The sequence below is a fragment of the Sinohyriopsis cumingii genome, chromosome 6 (genome assembly GCF_028554795.1).
Source record: "Sinohyriopsis cumingii isolate HCF-2022 chromosome 6, ASM2855479v2, whole genome shotgun sequence".
NCBI classification, from domain to species: domain Eukaryota; kingdom Metazoa; phylum Mollusca; class Bivalvia; order Unionida; family Unionidae; genus Sinohyriopsis; species Sinohyriopsis cumingii.
The window spans coordinates 1,951,686-1,979,500 of NC_142966.1; the positions used below are offsets into that span (position 1 = coordinate 1,951,686).

A 27,815-nucleotide genomic window follows, 5' to 3' on the forward strand; every position below is an offset into this window, starting at 1 on the left:
ACCCTCTTAGTACGTTGCTTCAGTTTTCAAGGCCACGCTGTCTCCGAAAATACGAATCAGTACACAAACGTATAGTTTCTGCCTTGACCTAAACATGTATTGTGGTTTACAAACACAATCACAGCACATGCAGTACAACGTGAGTCCGCATGTACCAAGTCTTTATCAGCTCGCTGTGATTGGTGCCAACGTGCATATGACTCTCATCTGATTGGTTCGTCAAGAGAGAATTTATTTTTAGATGTTTAGGCACTGTATGCGCAAGCGTTAAACGCAAAAGGTTAAGTGGATGCAGTTGCTCGCTGTATCGGGAATTTCTGAAAAGGTCTTACAATGTCACTGCTTGGACAACCTGGTTTAACTTTAAAGGCACTTCTCGAGAATCCGGATCTTCAGAATCCACGGTTTCTGAATCTGAGTAAGTACAAACCTTGCAGTATTTTCTTTCATAGTCATGTGGGCTGGTACTCTATACCGTGTGCACGTGATGGGTGCCTGGTGTTCAAGGGTGAGGTTCAAAGTAGAAGCTTGCATGTTATGTGCTGTTTTGCCGCTTTGAAAAAAAATCTGACTGCATTTTTTTGCTTAGGCCTACTGAAATAGAAGCTGGAGAACTGTCTGGCAAAATGACAGGGTCTCGTATCGTTGTTTACAATTTACCTACAAATCACACGTGAACTAGAAGTCTAGGTATGCCGAAGTAAGTTCAAGTAGGCACATGTTGGGAATAAGTTTCTTGAACGAAACGAACCGTTGCTTACAGATACAAATGGCGTAATATATTTTTATTCGTTCGTTAAAGAATAATGTTTCAACTTAACCCGATTTTGGCATTCCCGGCTCTCATCGCTTTCCAGCCAACTGAAATGAAGGCCAACGAAACTTGAAAATAGGTCCATTTCTTTTGTGAGAATTTGAATTTATTAGGGAAAAGACATCAGAATAAGTCAAGTCTTACTAAAACATGACTTTACTTTGTAGAAAAGCGTTGTTATTTTAGTTGTCAGTTGTGTGAAATATTCCTAGTCTAGATCAAAACACGCAACACAGCGTCGTTAGTTACGGTGGCAGACCTTGATGCCCACAACATAAATATCAGCGTCAGGTCTTGCATGTAAGACTGGACTGAACTGCTGACAGAAACAGACCAAAGTATTTTTATTTCTATAGCCCGATCTTTTCAAAGCTGTGCGCATAATAGGCCGACATAACGCGAGTCGTTAAAACACTGGTGTGGTATCCCGTGTGTCCAAAATTAATATTATTCTGAAAATAATATTCTGGTGAGAATTGCCTCTTTTCAAATGGTAAGCGTTGCAATATTTTATGTTCGTCAGTTGGTCGAATTCAGTATCCGTTTTGCTGCAATTCTTGTAGACAGAAACCTTAAGTGTGCATAAATGCTCGACAGCATTGTACATTTCATGCGTCATTGGGTTTACAGTTTGGCACTCGTTACCTTAGCAACAAAGAGTAAAATTGGAGAGCAAAGACCACTGGAATGTGACGTTTTATTAATGAAGTACGACGAAATCTGAGAACATGAAATCACCTATCTATACTATAAATGACGTTTTATCAGTAAGTACCACAAAATCTCTGTACTAGGCTGTAGTCCTACAATGTAAGACATAGCACATGTCGTTTTTGTTTTATTGCTATGTCTTACTACCCAAATAACAGCCTTGTATAGTGTGTTCATATTGGAATGAGTCGTTGAGGTAGTCAAAGTTTCAGGAATATCTTACACTTGGCACCCTATATTGACACTCTTCCACTAATTTATGTGTAATTAATATACTTAATGTGCAGTCTTTATCCAGGCAGAAAAAAATGACACTAGCAAATGGACACATTTTCATGTTCCGTTGGCATAAAGCCTTGATGCTGTTGCAGTCAAAGTACATTTAAGTAGATTTCACAGTACTTTAATTGATAAAATGTCAGACTCCTGTGCAGTGACATTACAGCTAACAACATTAGTTCCAAAAGGGTAATAGAAACAGATCTCAAAGCACAGAGCCATTAGAGTATTTGAGATCTAAAGAGGCAACAACACCATACATAGTCTAAATTCTCTTTGCATGCCCCTTTTGGGGGCCCCAAGTGGTCTAAAGCGCTCTCCATTACGGATCACTGCCATCTTACCTCTGTCTGCGTGGGTTCAAGTCTTGGATTAGCCATTGTGGATATGTGAGAAAGCTTACAAGTAGCTTCTCGTGAGTCGGTGTTTTTTTTCTTGGGGGGGCGGGGTCCGGGTTCTTCCTCCACCATTAATACTGGCCACCATGTATAGCCTATCGTGTGCTGAAAAATGGCGTCAAACCCTACAACAACAAGAACAAAAGCATGCCCTTTTTGATGTTTAGACAAGTTGGGGTCAGAGTCATTTGCCTGTCAAAAAGTTTGGAATTTGCTGCCACTAAGCTGTGGCGGTGGAGGGTAGCAGCTTATCATCATGCCTAGCAAAATTAAACAATTTTACATTGGACAATATCTGCGTGACAATTTTACATTGGACAATATTTGCATGAAAATTTTACATTGGACAATATCTGCATGCCCAATTTTCACTGGACAATATCTGCATGACAATTCTACACTGGACAATATCTGCATGCCCAATTTTCACTGGACAATATCTGCATGACAATTTTACATTGGACAATATCTGCATGCCCAATTTTTCATTGGACAACATCTGCATGAAATCAATAGCAAGATAATTCATTTTCTCAGAAATTTCGAGTCATTGTGTCTTTTTTGCGAGTATACTATTTATTGTGCCTTTTTTGTGAGTATACTATTCATTGTGCTTTTTTTGTGAGTATACTATGCACTGTCTTTATTGCAAGTATACTATTCATTGTCTGTTGCAAGTATACTATTCGTTGTCTTTATTGTGAGTATACTATTTGTTGTCTTTATTGTGAATATACTATTCATTGTCTTTATTGCAAGTATACTATTCACTGTCTTTATTGCGAGTATCCTATTCATTGTGTCTTTATTGCAAGTATACTATTCATTGTGTCTTTATTGCAAGTATACTATTCATTGTATCTTTATTGTGAATATATTATTCATTGTCTTTATTGCAAGTATACTATTCACTTTGTCTTTATTGCTGGTATGCTATTCATTGTGACTTTAATTCACTTGGGCTTGGAACTCACCACTTGCATTGCTAGTCACATGACCACATGGACATGGACCTTGCAGCCTGCATGTCTCTGACATCAGGGTCCAATATTTAAGTGATATCAACAATCTAAATGTTAAATGAAAGTCATGTTTAATGAATGTACACTTAATTCTAAACATATATATTTCAAGAACAACCAGACACCAATTGCTGTTGCAACGGCTTGGAGTAAGATTCATCAAACAGCACATGTCTGCAATGTTTTTGTTGGCATCAGGTGAATACAGCATTGATGTGCTTACTGCAGAACGAATCTGACTTTCTTCATGTTGCTAGGTCAATGACGGCTTTCTTGTTATTCACGGAATAAATATATTGGGAATTTTGTGTTTTTTCGTTTTTCTACAAACAGTGACTTTCATTTATAATTTTGCTTTTTTTTTGCCATCACATTGGGAATGGATATATTGTTATCACATAACTATTTGACCTCTGAACTTTAGATAGGCAGTTGGTCCTGAACACACCCATCAACATAAATATCAAAATTGGGGTGGGAAGGGTCAAAGGAAACTCTGACTATAACTGTGTTTTTTGTTCATTTGTATGCCACTGTTTATACATTATTTTGCTACATCATGCAGAGTAAATGAGAGTTGTGTACCTTTCCTAAAGCACAAAACAGACAGCCAACAAGGGTACATATCAAAATGTTGTTCAGACTTCTGCTTGATCATCAACATGTAAAATATATGGAAAATAATTGCATACATTTTATGTACATTTTTTAAATTATTTTACATACATTTCATTTGCTTTCTTGTTGACAAAAATGGAATTCATGGCACATATGTTAATAGGAATAAGAAAATTACATAAAGTTAAATGTACCACTCCAGTGGCCTATTGGTTAGAGCATCTGCCTCAGATGAGGGAGGTCGTAGGTTCGATCCCCGGTCGAGTCAAGGCTACGTTGAAAAGAAAATAAAAAAAAAAAAATAACAAATCGGTGCAGACAGCTGCCACACTTGGTACTCAGCATTATGAGGTTAGTGTTAGGATTGGTCTGCCTGCTATCAGGATAATGGGACTGGGTGGGACATCATGCTACATGTCTGCAACATGATGCCCCAGTGCTAGACATCACTGTAAACTGCCACACTGCAGACATCGTAGCGATATGACTGAAAAATTATAGCTACTTTAAAAATCCAAATCACACACACACACACATCAAGTTAAGCAAGCATGTCAGGTATAAAAATAAGACCAAAAAGACAACAACAGCAACAAATCTACATAAAAAACAGACTGTAAAAACCGCTAAATTAGGCACAAATAAATGCTTACAAATAAACGCTTATAAACGAAAAGCTTAAGCAAGAATGTAAGCAGCATATTAAAATTGCAACAAAAGCCTATTGCTGAGCAAAACTTAAAGTTTATACTGCACTTCTCACTTCGTGTATGTCTACAACAACCTGTTGAAAGCGCCATAAAAATTCAGATTGAATCTCATTTGGTAGGCCTTCCCAGTCCCACCAAGTAGCAGACCTGAACAAAGCCTTCCCATGCCTCTGTTCTTACTCTAGGTATTTCCAACATGTTATTGTGGCTGAAATTATAATTAGAACTCTTTTTAGGAAACAAGGTTTGATAGGTATCTTGGCACCATGCTATTTTCAGTTTTGTAAACTAACAAGGTCTGGGTTCAAAGTCACTTTAAATGGATTGCTCAGAATCCAGTCCTTGCAGCAATTCATTTTAGGAGTTATTATTGTCATTGTCGATGGAATGTAGGGTTTGTAGTCCTTGCAGATGAAATGTATGCTTTGTAGTCCTCACAAATGATATGCAGGTCTTGTAGTCCTCGTGGATGAAGTGTAGGGCTTGTAGTCCTTGTGGATGAAGTGTAGGGCTTGTAGTCCTCGTGGATGAAGTGTAGGGCTTGTAATCCTCCTGGATGAAATGTAGGGCTTGTAGTCCTTGTGGACAAAATGTAGAGCTTGTAGTCTTCGCAGATGGAATGTAAGGCTTCTATTCATAGCAGATGAAATGAATGGTTTGTAGTCCTTGCGGATGATATGAATGGTTTGTACCTTGCGGATGATGATAATGGATTGTAGTCCCCACTGATTAAATGTAAGGTTTGTAGTCCCCACTGATTAAATGTAAGGTTTGTAGTCCCCACTGATTAAATGTAAGGTTTGTAGTCCCCACTGATTAAATGTAAGGCTTGTAGTCCCCACTGATTAAATGTAAGGCTTGTAGTCCCCACTGATTAAATGTAAGGCTTGTAGTCCCCACTGATTAAATGTAAGGCTTGTAGTCCCCACTGATTAAATGTAAGGCTTGTAGTCCCCACTGATTAAATGTAAGGCTTGTAGTCCCCACTGATTAAATGTAAGGCTTGTAGTCCCCACTGATTAAATGTAAGGCTTGTAGTCCCCACTGATTAAATGTAAGGCTTGTAGTCCCCACTGATTAAATGTAAGGCTTGTAGTCCCCACTGATTAAATGTAAGGCTTGTAGTCCCCACTGATTAAATGTAAGGCTTGTAGTCCCCACTGATTAAATGTAAGGCTTGTAGTCCCCACTGATTAAATGTAAGGCTTGTAGTCCCCACTGATTAAATGTAAGGTTTGTAGTCCATGCAGTTACTATTCTTTTAATCTATCTGCAGACAGAACATATAGTTATTCCTATTGTTTATAATAATATATGTAAATTGGTTACAGATTCTACAACCAAAAATGACAAGGATGGTTCCATTTCATTCGGGATTGACCCCACCTCAGCTTTTCTCGGGCCAAACCTCTGGGACAAAAAATACACACAGGATGACCTCAACCTGGAATTTATGGACCTGGATGAATTTCTCTCCGAGAATGGCATACCTATCAGTCCGGATTCTTCAGATGATGGCAGTTCAGTACCTGTCAACACACATTTGGGCAATCTGAGCCCAACAACCAGTCTTATTGAAGTGATGCTTACAGATACAGTCAACAACCCACCAAGTCTGGAAATGAACATCGGGTCACCTGATGAGTTGCTGACCCCACTTTATCTTAACATGGAGCTAAGTCCACTGCAGCCACATAGCCCAGAGGTTCTCCAGCTTCCAACAAAGTCTCCAAGGCCACATAGTCCAGTGGTTCAACCATGTCCAACCATGTCTCCAAGGGCAGCAAATGATTTGCCAAAACCTTCACTAAGTCATCAGACTTTGCTGCCATCATCAGATGTAGGTAAGTGATGAATTTCTCAACATGCACCAGAACCATCATTCTCATATATTATAAACTTGTATACACATTATTTAGTGAACCTTAAGGGTAAATTGGAGTTATTTGGTTTTCCTTGATTAGTACATGTGGGTAAATTGGAGTTTATTTGCATTTCCTGGATAAGTAAATGGAATAAATTGGAGTTTATTTGCATTTCCTGGATAAGTAAATGGAGTAAATTGGAGTTTATTTGCATTTCCTAGATTTGTACTAAGGAGCAGCAGAGGGGGCGAATCGGACATTTTGTCCAATCGTTATTTTGCTTAATTAATACTTTCTGCACTCAACGATCTAGTGTCGTCAGCGCCTGGTAAAAAAAAAACGACGACGGTCCATCCTACACGATGGTGACGTCATTTGGTTTAATTAACACCTTCTGCGCGCCGATCCCCAGTGTCGTCAGCGTCCGGTAAGCACATCGACGACCGCGTCGATGTCATCGCCCCCTCTGCTGCTAAGTGGTTATTTACAATGAAAATTATTTACAACTAACCGAATATTTGGTCAAGTCCGATACGATATCGTGTCCGAGGATCATGTAAATTTATCGTTACAAATCCATGTGGGGTCGACTGAGCATGACTAAAAAAGTTTCGAAAACCATTAAAGTCCATGTCACCGCCACACCAAGTTTGCCAAATATTTCGTAGCGTGTGTGTATCAACGCCGTTGAATACAGCAAGAATATTGCAGTTATCTCTGATTACTTTTGGAATCTGAGTGTATCGTTGAGTGACATATATCACGTCAGTGTTTTTATGCCTGCCTCTGGAAAATATCCTAGCTGGGTTCTTTTGATTGTCTAACATAACATCATCGTACACGACTAGATTGTTAACGTCGCCATCAATATCATCAATACCCGGTGCATCATTGATATCCGTAATAAACTCAATAACATTCTTTTTAGCGATCGCTGATGCATTCTCGTTGAAATCTTTTAACACCTCGTAGCATCGTTGATCATCTACGCTAGGAGCAACCAAATACAACTTATCCCACTTCATCCATCTCATTATTAAATTGAGTAACAATTGCGTCTTGCCGGATCCAGATGGTCCGATGATAATCATCCGGATCGAGTTTGGTAACGCTGCAACATGCTTAACTGGTTCTCTTGTTTTAGTCGCCGAAAAATCAATTATATTCATATCTCTATACATAAATTATGGATCTATATTGTGTGAAGTGTAGAGTGCGTACTGGCACAAATGATATGACAACCGTTACGACAAGAAATAACAGATCGGCGCTTACTGGTAAGTGTGTACAATGCGGTACAAAGAAATTTAGATTTATTTCTATTAGACCCGGAGATGTTTTAAAAAAAAGCGAGGAGGTGACATCGCAGCCAAATTGGCAAAACTCCCCGGAACACCGTGGGCAAAGTATCCAGGAGAAAAACACCTCCCAGGATATAACTACTGTGGCCCCGGAACACGATTAGATATTAGACTCGATGATCAAAATCAGCCCAAACCCGGTGAGTATCCAATAAACGCTATCGATAAGGCGTGTCATGCTCATGATGTTGCTTACAAAAGTAGCGATCTGCAACAGCGTCATATCGCGGATGTAAAATTAATTCACGCGCTAAATGCTATTCCTGATAAATCCTTCAAAGAAAAATTAGCCTCATGGTTGGTAAAATCGGCTATGAAAGGTAAATTAATGATTGGAAGCGGAGCTTCTGGCGCTGGTAATTGAAAACGATAGCGTTTATAATAACAACATGGATTCCATCTATTATTCTCCGAGAGGATACTGGAAGGGGAAGGCCGCAATTGGTAAGCTTGCAAGCGCTGCAAAGGTAACAAAGACCACTGCGGCTAATTGGTTATCCAAACAGGCTATATGGCAAATCTATCTACCACCGCCTAAACAAATCAACTTCTCGCGCTTTGATGTCAGCGTACCTAATGAAGTTCATCAGGCTGATATACTATTTTTGCCTCATGACAACGGTTACAAATACGCGCTAACCGTAGTTGATGTTGCGAGTCGATACAAACAAGCGGAGCCGTTAAAAACAAAGTCAGCAACTGAAGTAGCCGCTGCGTTTGAAAGAATTTATCGAAGAGGTCCTCTGCGCTGGCCAAATCTATTACAAGTTGATCCTGGTAGTGAATTTCGCGGCGTTGTTTTATCAACGCTGAAACATCATAGCGTCGCGATACGACGAGGTCATACTGCGCTACATCGTGATCAGGCAATTGTTGAACGATTCAATCGGACTCTTGCTGAACGGTTATTTGGATATCAATACGCGAAGGAATTCATCCAAGAAAAACGATCTCGTGAATGGGTCAAAAGGTTGCCAGGCGTAATTGCAGCGTTAAATAACGAGATTACCCGAGCAATCAACATGAAGCCCAGCGACGCGATTAAAGAAAAGTATATACCCGGAAGATCAAAAATAAATAGCGTTTCCAAGCCGATTCTTGGCGATGTCACTGTTAGATATCTATATGAACCAGGAGAGCTTGAAGGCGGTAAAAAAAGAGCTACTGATCCTATTTGGAGTGTTACCACACATAACATATCAACGATAACACGATCAACTGGTAGACCACCGATCTATAGACTGGATTCAACTGCTCCTCAGCGCGGATTTACACGCGAGCAACTACAAGTGATACCTAACGATACTCAATTGCCCCCACGTGGTCTTAACTAGCGCCGTTGCGTCTATTGCACTCAAGACATGTCAACCTCACATTGGTTTTGACATGACCGAGACTGTTATCGATCCTATCCACGGTAAATTGGCGAGTGTCTTTATCCGAATAACGCCAACTCATTATACAATTGCAACTCGCGCAGTGATTATTCTGTTGTTGTCGTAGCGAGATTATTAATTCGGCATCAATATCAAAACGCCGCTGTTTTTTTTTATCCTGTTGGCGGTAACCCGAGAGTTTTCTATCAATGACGCTTGCATCGATGGTGACTTTGTCGCCGGCTTCGTCAGTGACTCCGTCATCGGCTCCGTCAATAACAATTCTTCGAAGCTGATTTATCCTTCGTACTCTGGACACTGCAAGATAGACTAGATTTGACCATTCGATGCGATTATCAACTATCCAAACAATTGTATCCGTGATAGTCAGTCCCTGCGAGGAATGTATTGTTGTTGCGTATCCTAGCGTCCACGGGGATTTATCAGCACGTAGCGCGTCCTCGACGACGCTGATATCAACGAGCACAATATCATTCAGCACGAGAATTTGTTTTTTTGTCCCTGACGCTGTCGGGGCCGGGATTTCAACTTCAATGTTCTGCCGCCGTGTGTCCGCGGGTCTATAACATAACGGCACTGGGCGCGTTGGAAACTTTTCCTTATGCAACGCAAACAACCTCCGCTGAAGTGTGTCTCTGACTATCTTTCTACTCGCTACAATCAAATCGTTTGGTCTCCATGTTTCCCAGAATTCATTTAACGGCGTTTCCGGAATCACCTCGCGGATTATTTCACATTGAATTCTATCCGGCTGTAATCTGATTAGTTTTTTAACCTCGCGCAGTTGTTCATCAAGTGCTCGGTAATCAGTATCGGTTTCTTCATAATAGTCCACAAAACCCTTTAACCAATCATGTGGACCCTCGCCGACAAATGGTGGTGGTTGGCCATGGTCCCCACACATGATTACCGCTGTATTCGCGCGCAGCAACCACTCAAGAAACATTTGTAAAGTATCTAACGAAACAGTACATATCTCATCCCAGATGATAATGTCGGGAATAAATTTTTCACCCATTCGATCAGGAGTCCACTCACCGCCGCTGTATCGAAAAAAGCTGTGATAAGTAACGGCGTCAACATTTCGTTGTTTTATCTCTCGCGCTAGTCTATGGGTCGGTGTAAGCACGATTATACTTGCCCGCGTTCGAAATAATTCAATTGCCCGAGTCGTCTTTCCTGACCCGCCACAGCCGCTTAAATAAACCGTCTTGTGTCTACAAATTGGATCAGAACACGATGGTGCATTAGACCATTCTGACAATTTATCACCGCGTAGGTAATTGTTCTCAACGATGACATTTGCTGACGGGGAATAATCGCGTCGTATTTCTTCTTTAATTCTCCATGTACCCCAACTCTCGTCCGGACTAGTAAACTCGGCTACGTTTCCCTTATACGCTACGTCTATATAAAACGAATCAACGGCTACTCTAACCGCGGTGTCGGGAAATTTATCATCGAGAATAAATTGATAGCGGCATAACCCAGCATAGACGCCCTCAAATGTGGATACGCCGGGCTGTCTCCATCGCTGTAGGTAACAACTGTACCCAACCTCGTTCCATTGGACAAGAAAGCTGTTTTGCAGTTCACGTATCTATTTTTTGCCACTGCGTCCTTGATTACGAAATCATATTCTGCGTCATCTATAATCAGCCGTGAGCAATATCGTTTGTAGTCGCAGTTTTTTCCACCTTGTGTAAACTTACCAATTATTCTTCTACCGAGATCTTTTGCCTCGTGGTTTCGTTGGTTGAATATCCTCCTGGACCATTCGATGATATATTCCTCGTCGGCATCAATGTGTTTTCTGGATTCATCAATTATGCTATCTAGACGCTCCGGTTCTGGTAACCAGACTTCAGTCTGCGCCCGGTATGATATAATCGCGTCACTGACAATCAACGAAACTAGCATGCTACAATCAATCATATACCGTAGCAGCGCTATTGGCAACCACTTCTTTTCAGCTATGTGTCTACCGATCCAAATATAGCAACAGCGATGGAGTCCTGCCGCGAATTCAAATGATACTATGCGAGCGAATCCGGTTAAATCAAAATCAGGCAGTGGTCCATTAATAGCAACACGAGTCATTTCATGTCTGGGGTGTCCAAATCGTTTGAAATACTCAGCGGCGGATCCATACCCGAGAAAACTCGCTGGATAACAGGCAACCATATCAACCGAGATCATAGCGTCGCGGTTGTATTCAGTGTTCCATAGTCCACCGTGATAGTATTCCAAACAACTGGATTGTACATCTGGTAAAAATTCCTTGCGCGTTGGTCTCCACGCATTTTTCCTTGCTGCAACATGAGCTACAACCGATGGAATCGTAAAACAATTTGTTAGCAGTTGTTCATCATGCTCTTCAAATTCCATGGCGGTTTTTTTCATCCTGTTGTGAAATGCTTCAGTACGATATAATTCGCCGTTTGGTCTTACAAACTGATCAAAGGTATCCGCATCGTTTTCAGCGCTGCGAAGTAACCACACTGATACAGGGTCGTTTTTACACAAGTAGGCAATAGCATCAAATAGTTTCCTCTCCGCGAGAAAACCATCCTTGGAGAATTGTTCTCCCAGGAATTCTTCGGGTATATACTTTACTGTTCTATCCCGTGGAAATATTGTGATCACGGGCGTCCATGCGTGTTCGTTATGATCAATAATTTTGATTGGGGCTCCCTTCGATTTATACTTTGATTCGTATAATACTTCACCGGTTATTGTTGTAACGGTTATTGGAAATCTCAGCGATGTTTCTAATCTCGCTATGTCGCTGATGGTCGCTCCACGCTCTTTTACGGTTAGTTCCCACTGGTTGATTTTGCTACGTCGTAAATCAGTCAATTTGTTTCCTCGACACGCATTTGTAAAATGCTCTATTATTCGTTCTGCTACACAATTTATCCCGGTTGACTGTTTCATCGGTTTCAGTTTTCCGATATCAGGTTTCTTATTTAACGGGTATATTCCATAAACAACTGCTGTTTCAGGATACGCTCGTTCATAGTATGGTCTGTCAATTCCGGTTAACAACCCCGGCTTGGAGTCGCGGCTGACAATGACTGTTTTCTTGTCGCTGAGAACCGGTTCAAATTTATCACGTATGATCCAATCGCCTGATTTCACCCGGACAATGAATTTTACTCTGAAGAAATATCTTTTACCGTCAAGTTGTGATATTATCGTTGCTGCGCGGTTGTCGTTCATGGTAGCATCAACAATACCATCAATTCGAAATGTTGACCAACTGTGAGATGCGCCATCACGCTTGAATTCATTGATACAATCGCGTATTTTATTTAACAGGGTTCTATCGTTTATTAACGCTTTTGGTGTGTCCTTGAGGACTCTATCGAGATTGAACTTAATATTTTTCCGGGGTTTAATTACTGCCAATCTCTCGAATTCATCCATATAATTAAAACAAGTATTTAAATGAAAGAATATAGTATAATGAATCACTGTAAATGGTTGATGATTGGGTCAATAACCCCGTGCAATAAATCATGTAGAGGTGAATTCTGCGGATATCATTTACAAAGCGTTCGTAATGGTTCTCTTGGCCCCCTCCCGTGCTTGGTTTGCCACGTCGGTGTAAGAGGAAAATCGCAGTTGTGTATTAATTGTGGCGGAAAGCGATACAGGGAACTAAAACGCTATTATGACAAGCGAATTAAAAACGCCGTCATTGACCCCACCGCAGACTTCGTCATCAAAACCCCTCAAGACTACGTTGAAAGATTCATAATTAAACCAAATAATAAATTAGACAAGTAGTATTATTATACAAATGGACCAAGAATTTCAGCCGCATCCTGTGCTCGTCAATTACGAGGCGTCTCGCGACGGTATTGTTAGAAATCGTAGACTGAAGAAACCAGTTGGCACCGTAAATAATCACGGGTATTTGATGTTTACTGCTGGAGGGAAAAAATATCTCTGTCACAGAATCATCTATGAATGTTTCCACGGATTAATCGAGAATGGACTTGTGATTGATCATATTAATAGTAATAAGACTGATAATTCTCTTACAAACCTGCAAACTGTCTCTCAGAGTGAAAATAGTAAAAAAGGCCAAACCGGTAAATACCCAAAGAAAGCAAAACCCGTAAGGTCATTTGATACAACAACTCACGAGGAAAAAATATTTCAGTCGATGAATGAAGCAGGAAAATATTTTGACATTTGTATCACCTCAATACGATTTGTTGCAGAACGAGTATATCAAACAGCAATCTCAAAAAAGACCGGGTATAGAATTCGATTTTCATATGTAGATACGAAGTCACCAGCGCCATAGGCGCTGACAAGGCCACCGGCGCTGACAATAAATTGTCCATTCCGGAAGAAAACAAAGTATGAACACCTTCGGAATTGATACACGGGGTTTCATTTTTTTTATTTAAAAACAAGATGTTTTATAAGAATAATGAATATCGAAGACATCAATAATATATTAACTGAGATTTCAAAATTAAAAAATCAAGGAATTGAATTATCTGATGGTCTCGACAGTGAAAAAATATTATCCGATTATGAGATTATTAACGAACAGTCGAAACGGGGGCGTTTTACCCTGGCCCGCGAGTACTTTTTTATAAAACGATTGCAACATACGATTAATGAAAACTTGTACCACAATGACGCAAATGCATTCATTGGACTATTCACTGCCGTTGAAATAATACGAAAAAAACTCGGACGTGTTTATGAACGACGCCGGGAGATTTCTAGTAAAATCAAAAACATTAGAAGGATTATAGACGAAAACTCCGGCGAGAAATTAGAAATTGCTTCGCAATTGCAATAATGGTAGGCGAATCACTTACTACTCGGCTAGCCAGAGAGCGGCTAGCGGCGCTTAAAAAGTTCATACCGTTACGAGACAGGGTCCGAGAGCAACTTCAAACGCGGCAACAAATGCAAACCGATTTTACTGTTGGAAGCGAACAACTCTTTGCCCCGGTAACTAAAGCGACCAAAGATGTTACGGCGGCAACTGTACCCGTTCTCGGTGCGCTTGAAAAGATAGCGGCTCAGACCGAACAAACAAAAAGGTCTTTAGAAACACTTCCTGCAAAAATAGCGGCTGCTACAACACGGAGGCCGCCACCACTCGCTATAACCGAACCACAAGAACCCTATGTTACAATGGCCGATGAAGAAGAACTAGGTGCTACTGCGAAAGAACCGGAAGAAGAAATACCAGAAGAGGAAATACCAGAAGAAGAAATACCGGAAGAAAAAGAGGGGAATATACCCCGTATTGTACTCAAGAAGAGCACAATAGATGAAATTAGAGGCTTCAGCAGCAGGGAAGAATTAATTAATTTTACTGCCAACAATTTTGCTAAGAGCATACGAGATAAGAAGCATATCAATAGCGGTTACGAGAAAAATATAAAGTCGTTAAAGGACTGGGCAAGAATAGTGTATTTAGCAAGTAAACATAAAGATGCATTACCACATCGTAGTAAATCCGATTACGACGCATTCCACAAGGAAGTTAAGAGTATAACACCAAAAAAAGGAAAAGGATACTCTGTTGGTAAAGAATCCTACGGCGTTACCTGTCCTGGTAGTGTTCTCAGTGATATATCACGGCTAGAGGTACTAATCGGAGGAAAACGAGCCGGAAATAACTCTCCGGAAATAATCAATGAGGCCGCTGATATTTGCAAGCGGTTATTTGCAGGCGGTATTATGGACATTAATGCATATCGAACGCTCATAGACGAACTCGTGGATGATTAATTGGAAAACTGGTGTTTTTAATAAGGATGATCATACACTACAACCATGATAAACCAGTACTCGTCTACGTGGTAAACTCGCGATTGCCTGTTTACCGCGCGTACTATGGAGATGGTCTCGGTAGCACCATTGCGGGGTTATTTACAAGAATGGCTCCAAAAGTAGCGCCGTTAGCCAAACAATTAGGAATGAAGGCTATTGATGTTATTCGTGATAAGGGTATTAGTGCTATTGGAGATGTTGCCGGAAAGGCGCTTTCAGCCGCGCGGGACAAACTAATGTCGTTGGTGAGGAGAAAAAAACAAAAACCACCGGTGATGCCATCAACGACAGTGATGCCTGCGAATGTCAGTAAAGTAATAAATAACGCCGTGGAAGAAAAACTAGAGTCGTTGGCGACTTCGCCATCAGCCGATGCGGCAACCAACGCGCTCATGAACGCGATAGCGGGGAGTGGTCTACGACGAAAACGACGTTGATGGATTTCAATTGAAAACACCGACATGAATAATAATAAAATGTTTGCGCGAACCGCTGACCCCGCGTTTGATATGGACGCCCCAGTGCGCAGGGATGATTCTGTCCGTGATTATCAATATTATTCTTATTATGCAGCGCAACCTGACCTACGATCGCGAATTGAACTTCAAGTCCAAGATACCAGTAAATATTTTTTGCCGTGTGAAGCGTTTATCGAAATCGAGGGAGAACTCGTGACAAATGCCGCCGATAATGCACCATACGCAGATGACCATCGTGTTCGAGTTGGCTTCGTCAACAACGGTATCATGGCGTTATTTGAGAGCGCCAGATATCTTATTGACGGGCGAGAAATTGAATCAATAGAACGCGAGGTTGATGTTGCAACGACGATAATTGGGTTGGCGAGATACTCGGATGATTATACAAGATCGGCGGGCCCATCTATAATGTTCGCAAAGGACTCCACCGATAACGCTGACCATATTCAGTACATCAACGTGCTGGCGGAAAGAAATACCGCAACTGACCCACAGGCTGAAGCAGCCAATCCAGACCGCAGAGCAAGACCAGGCGCTAATTTCAATATTATAAAAAGCACCAACAATGATTACAATCTAGGATTCGCAGCACGAGTAGGAATGTTGCAAGGACCACGCCGACAGTTTTCATGCGCGATTCCACTCCATCACATATTTGGATTCTGCAGAAATGTCAGAAAAGTTGTCTATGGGGCTAAGCATACAATCGCGCTGACGCGAAGGGGCGATGATAACAATGCAATATGGCGTGCTGCTGGCGTCGCTGCCGGTAAAGTCATTTTAACTAAAATGGCATTGTGGATGCCGGTGCTGACTCCATCAGTTACCACGGAAGCACGATTGTTAGCATTTATGGAACAGGGAGGGAAATCGTTGTTGAGTTGGCTAGCGGTAACAACTGATGCTAAAGAGGATAACGTCGCCGATACGTTTACATGGCACCTGGCATCAAAACAAGGTGTTTCAGCCCCGCGTCATATATTCATAGCGCTGCAGAATAGGGAACGATTGGGTAGTCAAGAACACAGCCATATGATATTTGATCAATTAGGAGTCAGGGATGTTTCGCTGAGAATAAACGGACAACAGGAACCATCCGAGGATATACAGCTTAATTACGGCAACAACCATGTCGCACGTGTGTACCATCGATTGCTGTCGTATATGGGTCGTGATCAAAACGTCGACACTGGTTTGCAAATATCACAACTTGATTTTAAAAAGCTGTATCCGATTTATTATTTTTCGTTGGAACACCTTGATTTAACGAGACAATCCGTCGTTGATATACACTTCCGAGCTCGTATAGCCCCGGGTGGTGTTAATTATAGAGCGGTTGCTGTCATTCTCAGCGATAAATCAATGCTGCTAGAAGGCGTTGGTGGACGAATGAGAATCGTTGATGCGCCAGTGGAAAACATGTAATTGAAAACACAAACGCGTTTACAATAAAATGTCGTATAGTGTCGTCAGTGTAGAGTTGACTGATGGTCAAGTCAAGAAATTACGATCAAAGTCGGCTAAACAATGCGGGACCACAATAACGCTGAAGCCGTCACAGATGGCAGGTGGTAATCATAAGATATCGTTGACGGCGCGTCAAATAAAACATTTCAATGATGCGATGAAGAATAAAAAGGGTGTTCAAATAGATTTTTCAGCCGCAGCAATTAAAAACATGGAAAAGACCGGTGGGATATTTCCGCTGTTAGCCGCGATTCCAGCGTTGATTGCCGCGGCCGCACCAGCAGTGGCTAAGGCGGCGGCGTTAGGAGCCGTTGGTACCGCGGCGGGAATGGCATTGAAGAAGGCAACCGGGAAAGGCTACAAAAAAAAACGACCCGTGGCCGGAAAGGGTCTAAGACTACCGGGAACCCCGTATTCATGGTACTCGGGAAAGGGTCTAAGACTACCAGGAACCGTTTATTGACTCGGGAGTCTATGACTCCCATGTCTAATTTTGATTTAATAGGCGCCGCAAACGCGCTAGCGATAAAAAACTTCAGAGGTGTTTTTATGAGGAATCAATTACCGGCGGCCCCAAGGAATACTGAAACAGGCATAATTAACCTCGATGGGTCCTCCGGAGCGGGAACTCATTGGGTTGCGTACGCGATTGATCCGCGTGCAATCGTCTATTTTGATTCATACGGGTTAACCCCACCAAACGAATTCATGCGGTATATCCGGGCGTGTTCAGCCCGGGTTTTTTATTCCACGCTGCCAACACAGCGATTAAGTGACCCACCGATATGTGGCCGTGAGGTATTGAACGTACTTGCGGCGATTTCATCATCGCGGAAACCACCTCATGTGGTTGTAAACGAATACACTAGTGGGGTTGTAGAAGCTCAACGGATTTTAGAGAATAACATTTACAATAATAATGATTGATATTTGGGGACGATCGGTTTCGGCGCTGAAAGAATCCACGGAAACAGCCGCCACCGATGACATAAAAAAACTAATTGAGGATGAAATCGCTGATACGTTGAACTTAACCAGTGTTGACCCAGATGAAATAGTTGTATTTCAAGACCGCCAGGGTAAATTGAAATCCGGTAATGTGTCGCTGAATGACGTTTTAACACGACAGCGTGACGCCGCCGAGGGCACTATCGCGCTGTATACCGGCGACGGACGACTCAAACCGGGTGAACATATATCGGCGGTAACATTAGTCAAAGACGGTTTTATAAGGTTGGATAGATCGGTGACCGAACTTGACGCGCAGGTGAAAAAATCTGCCACCGAGGTGAAAAAATCTATCACCGATATACAACTCACTACCGCTAGTTTTTTCGGGACCCCGGCGGTAACCGAACCAAATCTTGCAGCAATAATGGGTGCTATTTTGGATTTTGCAACGCTGTCGGGCCAATTTGTCTCGTTACGGAAAAATGTTAACAGGATCGATGACAACTTTGATAAATTCTTTGGTAAAAAAAATACCAGACCGGATGAGATTACAACAACTATAAATGATATCACTGCGTATGGACAGGAAATAAAAACAATCAAACTTGATGTTGCAGAGAACAGAAATGGTGTAGTAGTACATGAGCGGGAAATAGAAATAATCGGCGCTAATGTTGCAACGATCATAAATAATGTAGACTCGCATGGACGGAAAATAGAAACAATCAAAACTGATGTTACAACGATCATAAATAATATGGACACGCATACACAAGAAATAGGAATAATCAAAACTGATATTGAAGCGAACAAAAAGAGTGTGGACGCGCATACACAGGAAATAGGAACAATCAAAACTGATGTTGAAGCGAACAAAAAAAATGTAGACGCGTATTGGCGGGGAATAGGAATAATCAAAACTGATGTTGCAGCGAACAAAAAAAGCATAGACGTGCATACATATGAAATAGGAACAATCAAACTTGATGTTGCAGCGAACAAAAAAAGTATGACCGAGAATACACGGGAAATAGAAACAATCAAAACTAATGTTGCAGCGAACAAGAATAATATAGACGCGCATTGGCAGGAAATAGGAATAATCAGAACTGATGTTGAAGCGATTAAAGACGGGCTACCGAGAGTAGCAGAGCAATTTGAAAAAATAAAAATCCCTCATGAGAACATCATCAACACAGTATACACAATTCGGCATGGATCATTCGATTGGACTCCTACACAGAATACAGTAAATATCACCGCAACTGTTAAGGGCATTTATCGATTGACACTGATTTCAATGATGCAGTTTAATATATTATCGTCGAGTTCATCCGGGTTTAACAATACAATATCAACAATTATAGACAAGAACGCAACTGAACAGTTTACAATTTATACCGTTGATAGAAATCTAGCCCGGGCAAACATTACATGGTATGTGGAATTTGCAGCGAATCTAAGTAATTAAAAACACTAGCTCTTTTAAAATAAAAATGACCACCAAGGAAGTTGAATCAGAGGTATCACCGACGTCACATCAATATCGATTCGATACCGCAAAAGAATTTTCCGCGAACTTGAAAACGCTTTCCGAACAATACCGTGTAAAAATAAAAAAATACCGTCGTAAAATAACCGCCATCGACGCGGTCGTGTACTCGGTGTCGGGTATAGTAGCTGGCGCCGGTGTTATTTTATCCACGGTGACCACGATAACCCCGATCGCTGTTCCAATCGCTGTCTCCGCAATGACAACAGTTGCTGGAGTCGCCAACGCAATCACTAGGAAGATATCATCGTGTTTTCAGAAAAAACTCAACGAGTATACAGTAAAACATCAAATAGTATCCGACGCATACTCGAAATTATCCGGGTTGATCTCGTTATCGATTGATAATTTGTTCGTATCCGATGTTGAATTCTCCACGATGGTCCAGTTATATAGCTCCGCGATGTCAAAAATCGAGGATTTTCAACTGGAAGCCGAAACCACCTGGTTGTTAAAATTAGACACTAAAAACAACGAATAATAATAATGTCGCTGAACCCCGAAGGGTCTCAATTACTTCAGCGGATCGCGGAGAACACCACTCCGGTACAAACAAGTATGATATCGATAACATCAACGAAACCCGAATTCAGTGTGAACTTCCCATCACCGGTTCCAGTAAAGGAAATAGCGCTGGCAAAATTGCGAGTATATCACAGTTGGCCTAATATCCGAGCGGACGCATTTAACGGACAACAACCTAATAACTCGCTGGTTTTTGCACGGACAAATAAACCCGATGGGACCCCAAACTGGGAGGAGGTTACAATACCAACTGGGTCATACCAAATAGAGCAAATCAATAAAGAATTTCAACGCAGGATAAAATCGATCACAGGAAAGGAATCAAAAATCGCTATTACGGTTCATGAACCGACGTTATCGTCGACGATTGAAATAAGCACACCGGGGTATATGGTTGATATTTATAACAGTTCAATAAGAACCATACTAGGATGGCCTGAGAATCCACCCGCGGACACCCCCCCATCAACTATCCTCAGACACGATAACGGAGATGGTGGTAGGCATATTGCTCCATACAACGTAAATATCGCATCAGTGATAGCGATCAATCTAGTGTGTGATGTTATCGAAGGGAGTTATCAGGTGGATACCAAGCAATCAAATCAAGCTCAACAGGGGTATATCCTTTATTCGTTTTCACCAACAGCCCCTCCGGGATTTTTGATCATTGAGAGTCCGATTAATCCGGTCTATATGCGATGCCATGATCGGTTTTTAACGAGAATTAATTTCAGACTTACCGATCAGTCAAATAACCTAATTGATCTGCAAGAGGAGGAGTTAGTGATCACTCTGTTTGTAAGATCATAGCAGCAGAGGGGGCAATGACATCGACGCGGTCGTCGATGTGCTTACCGGACGCTGACGACGCTGGGGATCAACGCGCAGAAGGTGTTAATTAAACCAAATGACGTCACCATCGTGTAGGATGGACCGTCGTCGTTTTTTTTTTACCAGGCGCTGACGACACTAGATCGTTGAGTGCAGAAAGTATTAATTAAGCAAAATAACGATTGGACAAAATGTCCGATTCGCCCCCTCTGCTGCTTAAGGGTAAAATTAACATCTAATTTGGCCATGGGGAATTGCTTTTGATTTTATAGGGTGTTTTCTTGCAGGGAGCATATTAGAAAAAAGTGTCCATTGGGCCGTGTGTTCATATATGTCTGTCATTGTTTACCTTGTATGCCAGCTCCAAAATTCAGGGACTGAGAAGTTAATCATGTTTAATGTAGCAGGATATGTGGTACGATGATATGGTTTTTTGGGGCAGAAAGATATCATGGTATGTGGCAGGATGATGTAGTGTGTATCAGGGTATGATATAAATAGGGTTTCAGATCATGGAAGTAGGCACCTGGAGGGGTTGATGCTTTGTGGCATGTTTTATATATATATATATATATATATATATATATATATATATATATATATATATATATATATATATATATCGAGTTCTTAACTCATTGTTCATGAAGCTCTTTTAAGATGTTGACTGCTTTTTAAGTTCAGAATAAATTTGTTTAATTTGATGAATTTTTCCAATTAGAAATGACAACCTTTCCAGAAAATTCTGTTGCATCAGGTGACAGTTTATAAGTAAATAGAGGTTATTGTAAATAAAGTCTTCATTCCAATTTAACATTCTTTGTGAATTCATGATCAGAGTTTGCAGTTGTGTTCAGATATAATTTTAAAGCAATTATTTGTTATTTATTTCAATGGAATTACAAAGTGCACATTGAATTCTTTCAGTTAAAAATTCCACATTGGAATTACTGAGAGCTCATTCAGAGAATTTCTTGATTATATTGTTGTGGTGAGTTAGGACATTCGAGACTGTTGGAATTGATTCCAAACATTTCTATACTTTTGGACCTGTGATAGAGCATTTTGGATTTAATTTACAATACTGTTTCATATATTTACACTGTAAATTAGAAAAGTAAATAATTAGTTGATTTTACTTAAATTGTTGGTTTCATGTCTTTCAGGTTTTTAGTCGAAGGCCTAGAATCACAGACAAAAGTAAAGATATCTGAATGGTTTCCATTAAAATGGTGAAACTGTGGAACTGCCTGCCATGTACATGTAAAGGTTAAAGAGAGTTATCCTCATGTATGTGGACAGGTTAGTTGAATAGTTCATCAAATAGAATGTATTTTTCTGAATTGCATTACATCAGGAGTACAGACTCATAAATCTAACATATCTGGTTTCTTTTAGCAACAAAAGTGCTAAAATCTCAGCTTGTCAAGACAGATATCAGATGAGTGGTCTCCCTTTGGAGATAGGATTTGCAACAAATTCCATCATTTGCTAGATAGACCGCTCCGATGACCTAGTGGTTAGAGCATGCACCTCAACCGCAGGAGGCCTTGGGTTCAATACCCGACCGAGACTTACAAAAATGGTACTAATAGCTGCCTCACTTGTAGCTCTGCATTAAGAGGTTAGTGTTAGGACTGGTAGGCCTGGTGTCCAGATAATGTGACTGGATGGGACATCGTGCTACATGTCTGTGACATGATGCCCCAGTGCTAGTCATCACTATAAATTGCCACATGCAGACATCGTATCGATATGACTTAAAAATTGTTAAAGATACGTTAAAAATCCAAATCACACATTTGCTAGATACTACTTCAGCTTGTGTTTGCTCATCTTGCTTTTACAAGAGGCTTCACAAATGTCATCCATTTGTTTTGATGTTTGCACAACCCTTAAGAGTTTTATAAACACTCCTTGTTTTTCACTTAAATTTGCTGTGATCATCATAAATAAATATTTTGCCGAGTTCATTTGTCCAACTTTGATACGGCCATTAAAAAATGTTTCCTGTTGTATTGGTTTTAAATTAGGATAGGTTGTTTTTCAATTTTTGAACATTATATTGTTTATTTTTTATTTTACCATGGATGGGGGAAAGGTGCTACGGTTGGCAGTGAGAAATGGGGAGAGTTGGTCAACTGGAAATGTACATTACTTTTGCTCTCTTGATTGCCTGCCCTGTGATTTATACCATTTAAAATTCATCTCAATACACATTTTGCCAATTTTTTCAAGTAAATGATTATTTATTACTAGTATTAAGTCATTTTGTCTAGCATTATCTAAATTCCTATCAGCCACTTGACAGTAAGCTCCATGTGATGCTTGACCAGTATATGCACTTTGTTCTTTGTAATTACAGGTATCAACAACTCTTGGCAGTGTTAAATGTGTAATTACAGGTATCAACAACTCTTGGCAGTGTTAAATGTGTAATTACTGGTATCAGCAACTCTTGGCAGTGTTAAATGTGTAATTACAGGTATCAACAACTCATGGCAGTGTTAAATGTGTAATTACTGGTATCAACAACTCTTGGCAGTGTTAAATGTGTAATTATAGGTATCAACAATTCTTGGCAGTGTTCAATGTGTAATTACAGGTATCAACAACTCTTGACAGTATTCAGTGTGTAATTACAGGTATCAACAACTCTTGGCAGAGTTAAATGTTTAAGTATAGGTATCAACAACTCTTGGCAGTGTTAAATGTGTAATTACAGGTATCAACAGCTCTTGGCAGTGTTCAATGTGTAATTACAGGTATCAACAACTGTTGGCTGGGTTAAATATTTAATTACAGGTATCAGCAACTGTTGGCAGGTTTAAATGTAGTAAATGTGAAAGATGTTTGGGATGTCGTAAGAACATTACTTTGCAACACTATCATTGTTGGATACACCATCTCAGTTAGAAAAAGACTTGGCAATATTTGTGACAATGGGCTTCCCACACAGTTGCAGCGCTGCAATCACTGGTAGTGTTACAAGAGCACACCAACACAGATTAGAGGATCAACATGGGAATGATACAGCGGTCCACTTTGCCCAGTTGTGGAGATTTCATTACTACATGTTGATCCTGCTAATGGCTGTGGTGATCTTCACTCACTAGCTGGTACTGGACTTTGGTACCAAATCAGCAAGCCCAGAAGCATTTACACTCTGGCATGGTCTCAGCCACCAGGTCCAGACTTACTGATCTGTTATCCCAATATATCCAGTACAATGTTTGTCATCTAATGACTGGACCTAGTCATGCCAATTATAGCACCCATTCATATGAATTATAGCTCCCAGTCATATGGACCATTGACAACACTCAAATTGAACACTTGGAGATTGTCACGACCAATGTAGGCAGATTCTCAGTCTTTTTATTGTTTCTAACTGACTGCAGTGGTACACAGTCGCTACCTTTGATGTCACTTCACTCTTCTGAGCTACTTGGTCTTTCATACATTTCTTGAAGAAGACTTCATCAGTGGCCTTTTTTTTCAGAATTTTGCTTCCTATCAATCTTTTGAAGAAAAAAGACGTTTTCTTTTGCATAGTTACTGGTCTGATCAAGTCGCTTATATCTTATTTTGAAAGTCAGCTTTTAAGATTGCACTGGATTTCTTTTTGTAATGCCATCCCCAATCAGTCTTCAGTCAGGTGGTTTTGTAAGATGCACATTCCAGTCTTCTACACGAAAAACTAATATGTCGATAGAGTTATTGCATGTGTGGGATGTCAAAACCATGCACTGTATGCTTGGGCTGGCAGCCCTTGCTTGAAACAACTGGTTTGTAACATTACTGATTAGTTCATTTGGCTACATGCTGAGCCTTATATTACTAGACATTTGTTTATTCCCTGTTTTTGAATTAAATTGACATTTGTTGAATTGTATTATTTGACATTTGTTCATTTTCTCTAGATGAATTGTATTATTTGACATTTGTTCATTTTCTCTAGTTGAATTGTATTATTTGACATTTGTTCATTTCCTCTAGTTGAATTGTATTATTTGACATTTGTTCATTTTCTCTAGTTGAATTGTATTACATGAAGTTGGATGAATGAAAGTAATAACATACAGAAAGCCAAACATTGCAGATTAATTGGTTTATTTTCAATTTATTATCGTACAGAAAGCAGAACATTGCAAGTTAATTGGTTTACTTTCAAAAATAACACGTCAGATATAATTTGCAGGCTATAAGAATTCCAAAGGACCCACTGAGAGAGAAAAAGATGTGCCTCCAGACACAGCAAAGGAAGAGACTTCATGCAAGGCTGACTGCTCCAAACTGAAAATAAAACAGCAAGAGGAAATGTACACGGCAGTTATACCAGGTTAATAGATCAGTGTTTGTACCCCATTGTCAGGTTTCAGAATTACCTCACTTAGTGTTTACCATCGTGTGAATGGTTCAATGAAACAGAGTGGAACCCCGCCGTAATGCGATAATTGGGGTCCACAAAATTGGATCGCAGTAATATTGGGGTCGCGCTATTGTGGGATTTTACAGTATTTTACTTTTCTGAGAGAACAACTCGATGGCACATACACGTGTATTCATGTCCAATGTATATGATGAATAGTGTATCAGTACTGTTTACTATCGTGCATGTAATTCCATTGAAAAATTGCACACAGATTTACAATATTCAGTATTTTTTTCCCCTGATCATTGTATCTGAATTCAACATCTAATATATAGCATGAATAGAGTATCAACACTGTTTACTTGCTGTCTGATATCGTACCACCGGGGCTTGAAATTAATCAATAAAATATGTAATTCCATCGCAAAAATTGCATCCATATTTAAACTATTCATTAATTTTGTCACACATTATGTGTCTGAATTCAATGGGAAAAATTAACAGCAAAATTAGGTTAAGAAAGACGAAGCACGTGTATGGTTCATTACATTCCAGTGTCTATGAACGGTGTCTTTACAAATTTCATACTGCTAAAATTTTCTTATATGCGTTTCTGTGTACACTTTTCCATTGCGAATTTCCAATAATTAACGCTTGTATGCCTATTTGTTTGAACGACTACAACAAGAATAATTACCAATCAGCACATGCTTTCAGCAGGCATATAACTTTTACTTCAGATTTTGTGAATATCGAAAGAAACGTGTGAAAACTACTATTAATCATGGTGCAAAGTGCAAAGAATGATTTGCGTTTGTAAACTTGCTTTTCCATAACGGTAAAATATTTTTTTAAAAAATAGGATATTAATAACGAGTTCATAAACAAACACCATACCCATGTAAAACCAGAGAACTAAGTGCAGTAGGCCTGCAATGGTCACGAGTCACTTTAAAAAAAAAAATGTAAAGATGAATGCATGTACAATTTCATAACCTTTCAATTTCCAGCTAATAAAGCGGATATTATTTTCTGGTCAACTGATTGCATCTAATAACACCGCCAAGCCCAGCAAACATGTTGGCGGCTTTCATTTTTTGATGTTAATTAAATTGTGAGAATCTTTTAGCAACCACCACATTGTCTGCTGCTTGTTTGTGTATGCAGTTAAAGAAGCAACGATGGTATACAGAATTAACTGAAGACAATTACTAAGACGACTTACTGGCTTTACTCATGGATCAGTAACAAGTAACATTTCCGATAATGTTTATTTTAGCATAACACTTCAAGAAACTTGTGAAATTGTTAAATTTCAGAAGCCAAGCCACAATCATATTATATTCGAAGTCGTACTCGAACTCTTCCCTAAAATGATAATAAACCTTTTACACACTATTTCTGGCTTGTATGGCTTGTTCATACAGTCAGCCAGTCCCAAATCTTATAGTACTGTATGGCTTGTTCATACAGTCAGCCAGTCCCAAATCTTATAGTACTTTATGGCTTGTTCAAACAGTCAGCCAGTCCCAAATCTTTTAGTACTGTATGGCTTGTTCATACAGTCAGCCAGTCCCAAATCTTACAGTACTGTATGGCTTGTTCATACAGTCAGCCAGTCCCAAATCTTATAGTACTGTATGGCTTGTTCATAGTCAGCCAGACCCAAATCTTATAGTACTGTATGGCTTGTTCATACAGTCAGCCAGTCCCAAATCTTGCAGTACTCTATGGCTTGTTCATACAGTCAGCCAGTCCCAAATCTTACAGTACCGTATGGCTTGTTCATACAAGTCAGCCAGCCCCAAATCTTACAGCAGCGTTCCAGCTAGAATTTCAAATGACGGGGGTGCTGACCAGGGCACTTGGAGCATGGTTGGACAATGTTTCAAGATCAGGGCACTTCATGTGTGAATGGATGTCATATAGTAACCATTAAAAAAAAGAGAAAAAATAAGTAACTTTGACTCAACATCATTTATTTATCAAACTATACACTATTTCAACCAATATGTATCTAAAAGCTAGGATTCTTCTTCATTATGTTTTGATAATAAAAACAGCAACAACAACAATAATAATTAATGACCTTATGAAACACGCAATATAAGTCATGATAAAACCATGAAACTTGTAGCCTTTTGACTGTCTGTCATGTAACGCATGTAAGCTTTTGATTGCCTGTCATATAACACATGTAGCCTGTTGACTGTCTGTCATGTAACACATGTAGCCTTTTGATTGCCTGTCATGTAACATATGTAGCCCTTTGACTGTGTCATGTAACATAATGTAGCCCTTTGATTGCCTGTCATGTAACACATGTAGCTTCTTGATTGCTTGTCATGTAACACATGTAGTCCTTTGATTGTCTGTCATGTAACACATGTAGCCTTTTGATTGCCTGTCATGTAAAATATGTAGCCCTTTGATTGCCTGTCATGTAATACATGTAGCTCTTTGATTGCCTGTCATGTAATACATTTAGCCCTTTGACTGCCTGTCATATAACACATGTAGCCCTTTGACTGTCTGTCATATAACACATGTAGTCCTTTGATTGCCTGTCATATAACAGATTTAGCCCTTTGATTGTTTGTCATGTAACACATGTAGTCCTTTCATTACCTGTCATGTAACACA

General features: G+C 40.1%; 1 protein-coding gene across 1 annotated transcript in view; it reads left to right on the forward strand.

Moving 5' to 3' along the window:
* The first annotated feature begins 240 nt into the window (after positions 1–240).
* The window catches only part of LOC149796269 (thyrotroph embryonic factor-like), a 38,494-nt gene continuing 10,919 nt past the window's right edge, over positions 241–27,815 (forward strand). The window contains exons 1-3 of the mRNA XM_089960903.1: positions 241–418; positions 5,884–6,396; positions 24,999–25,139. Coding sequence (XP_089817029.1) covers positions 334–418; positions 5,884–6,396; positions 24,999–25,139 — 739 coding nt within the window. The 5' untranslated portion in view covers positions 241–333. The remainder of the gene's footprint in view (positions 419–5,883; positions 6,397–24,998; positions 25,140–27,815) is intronic.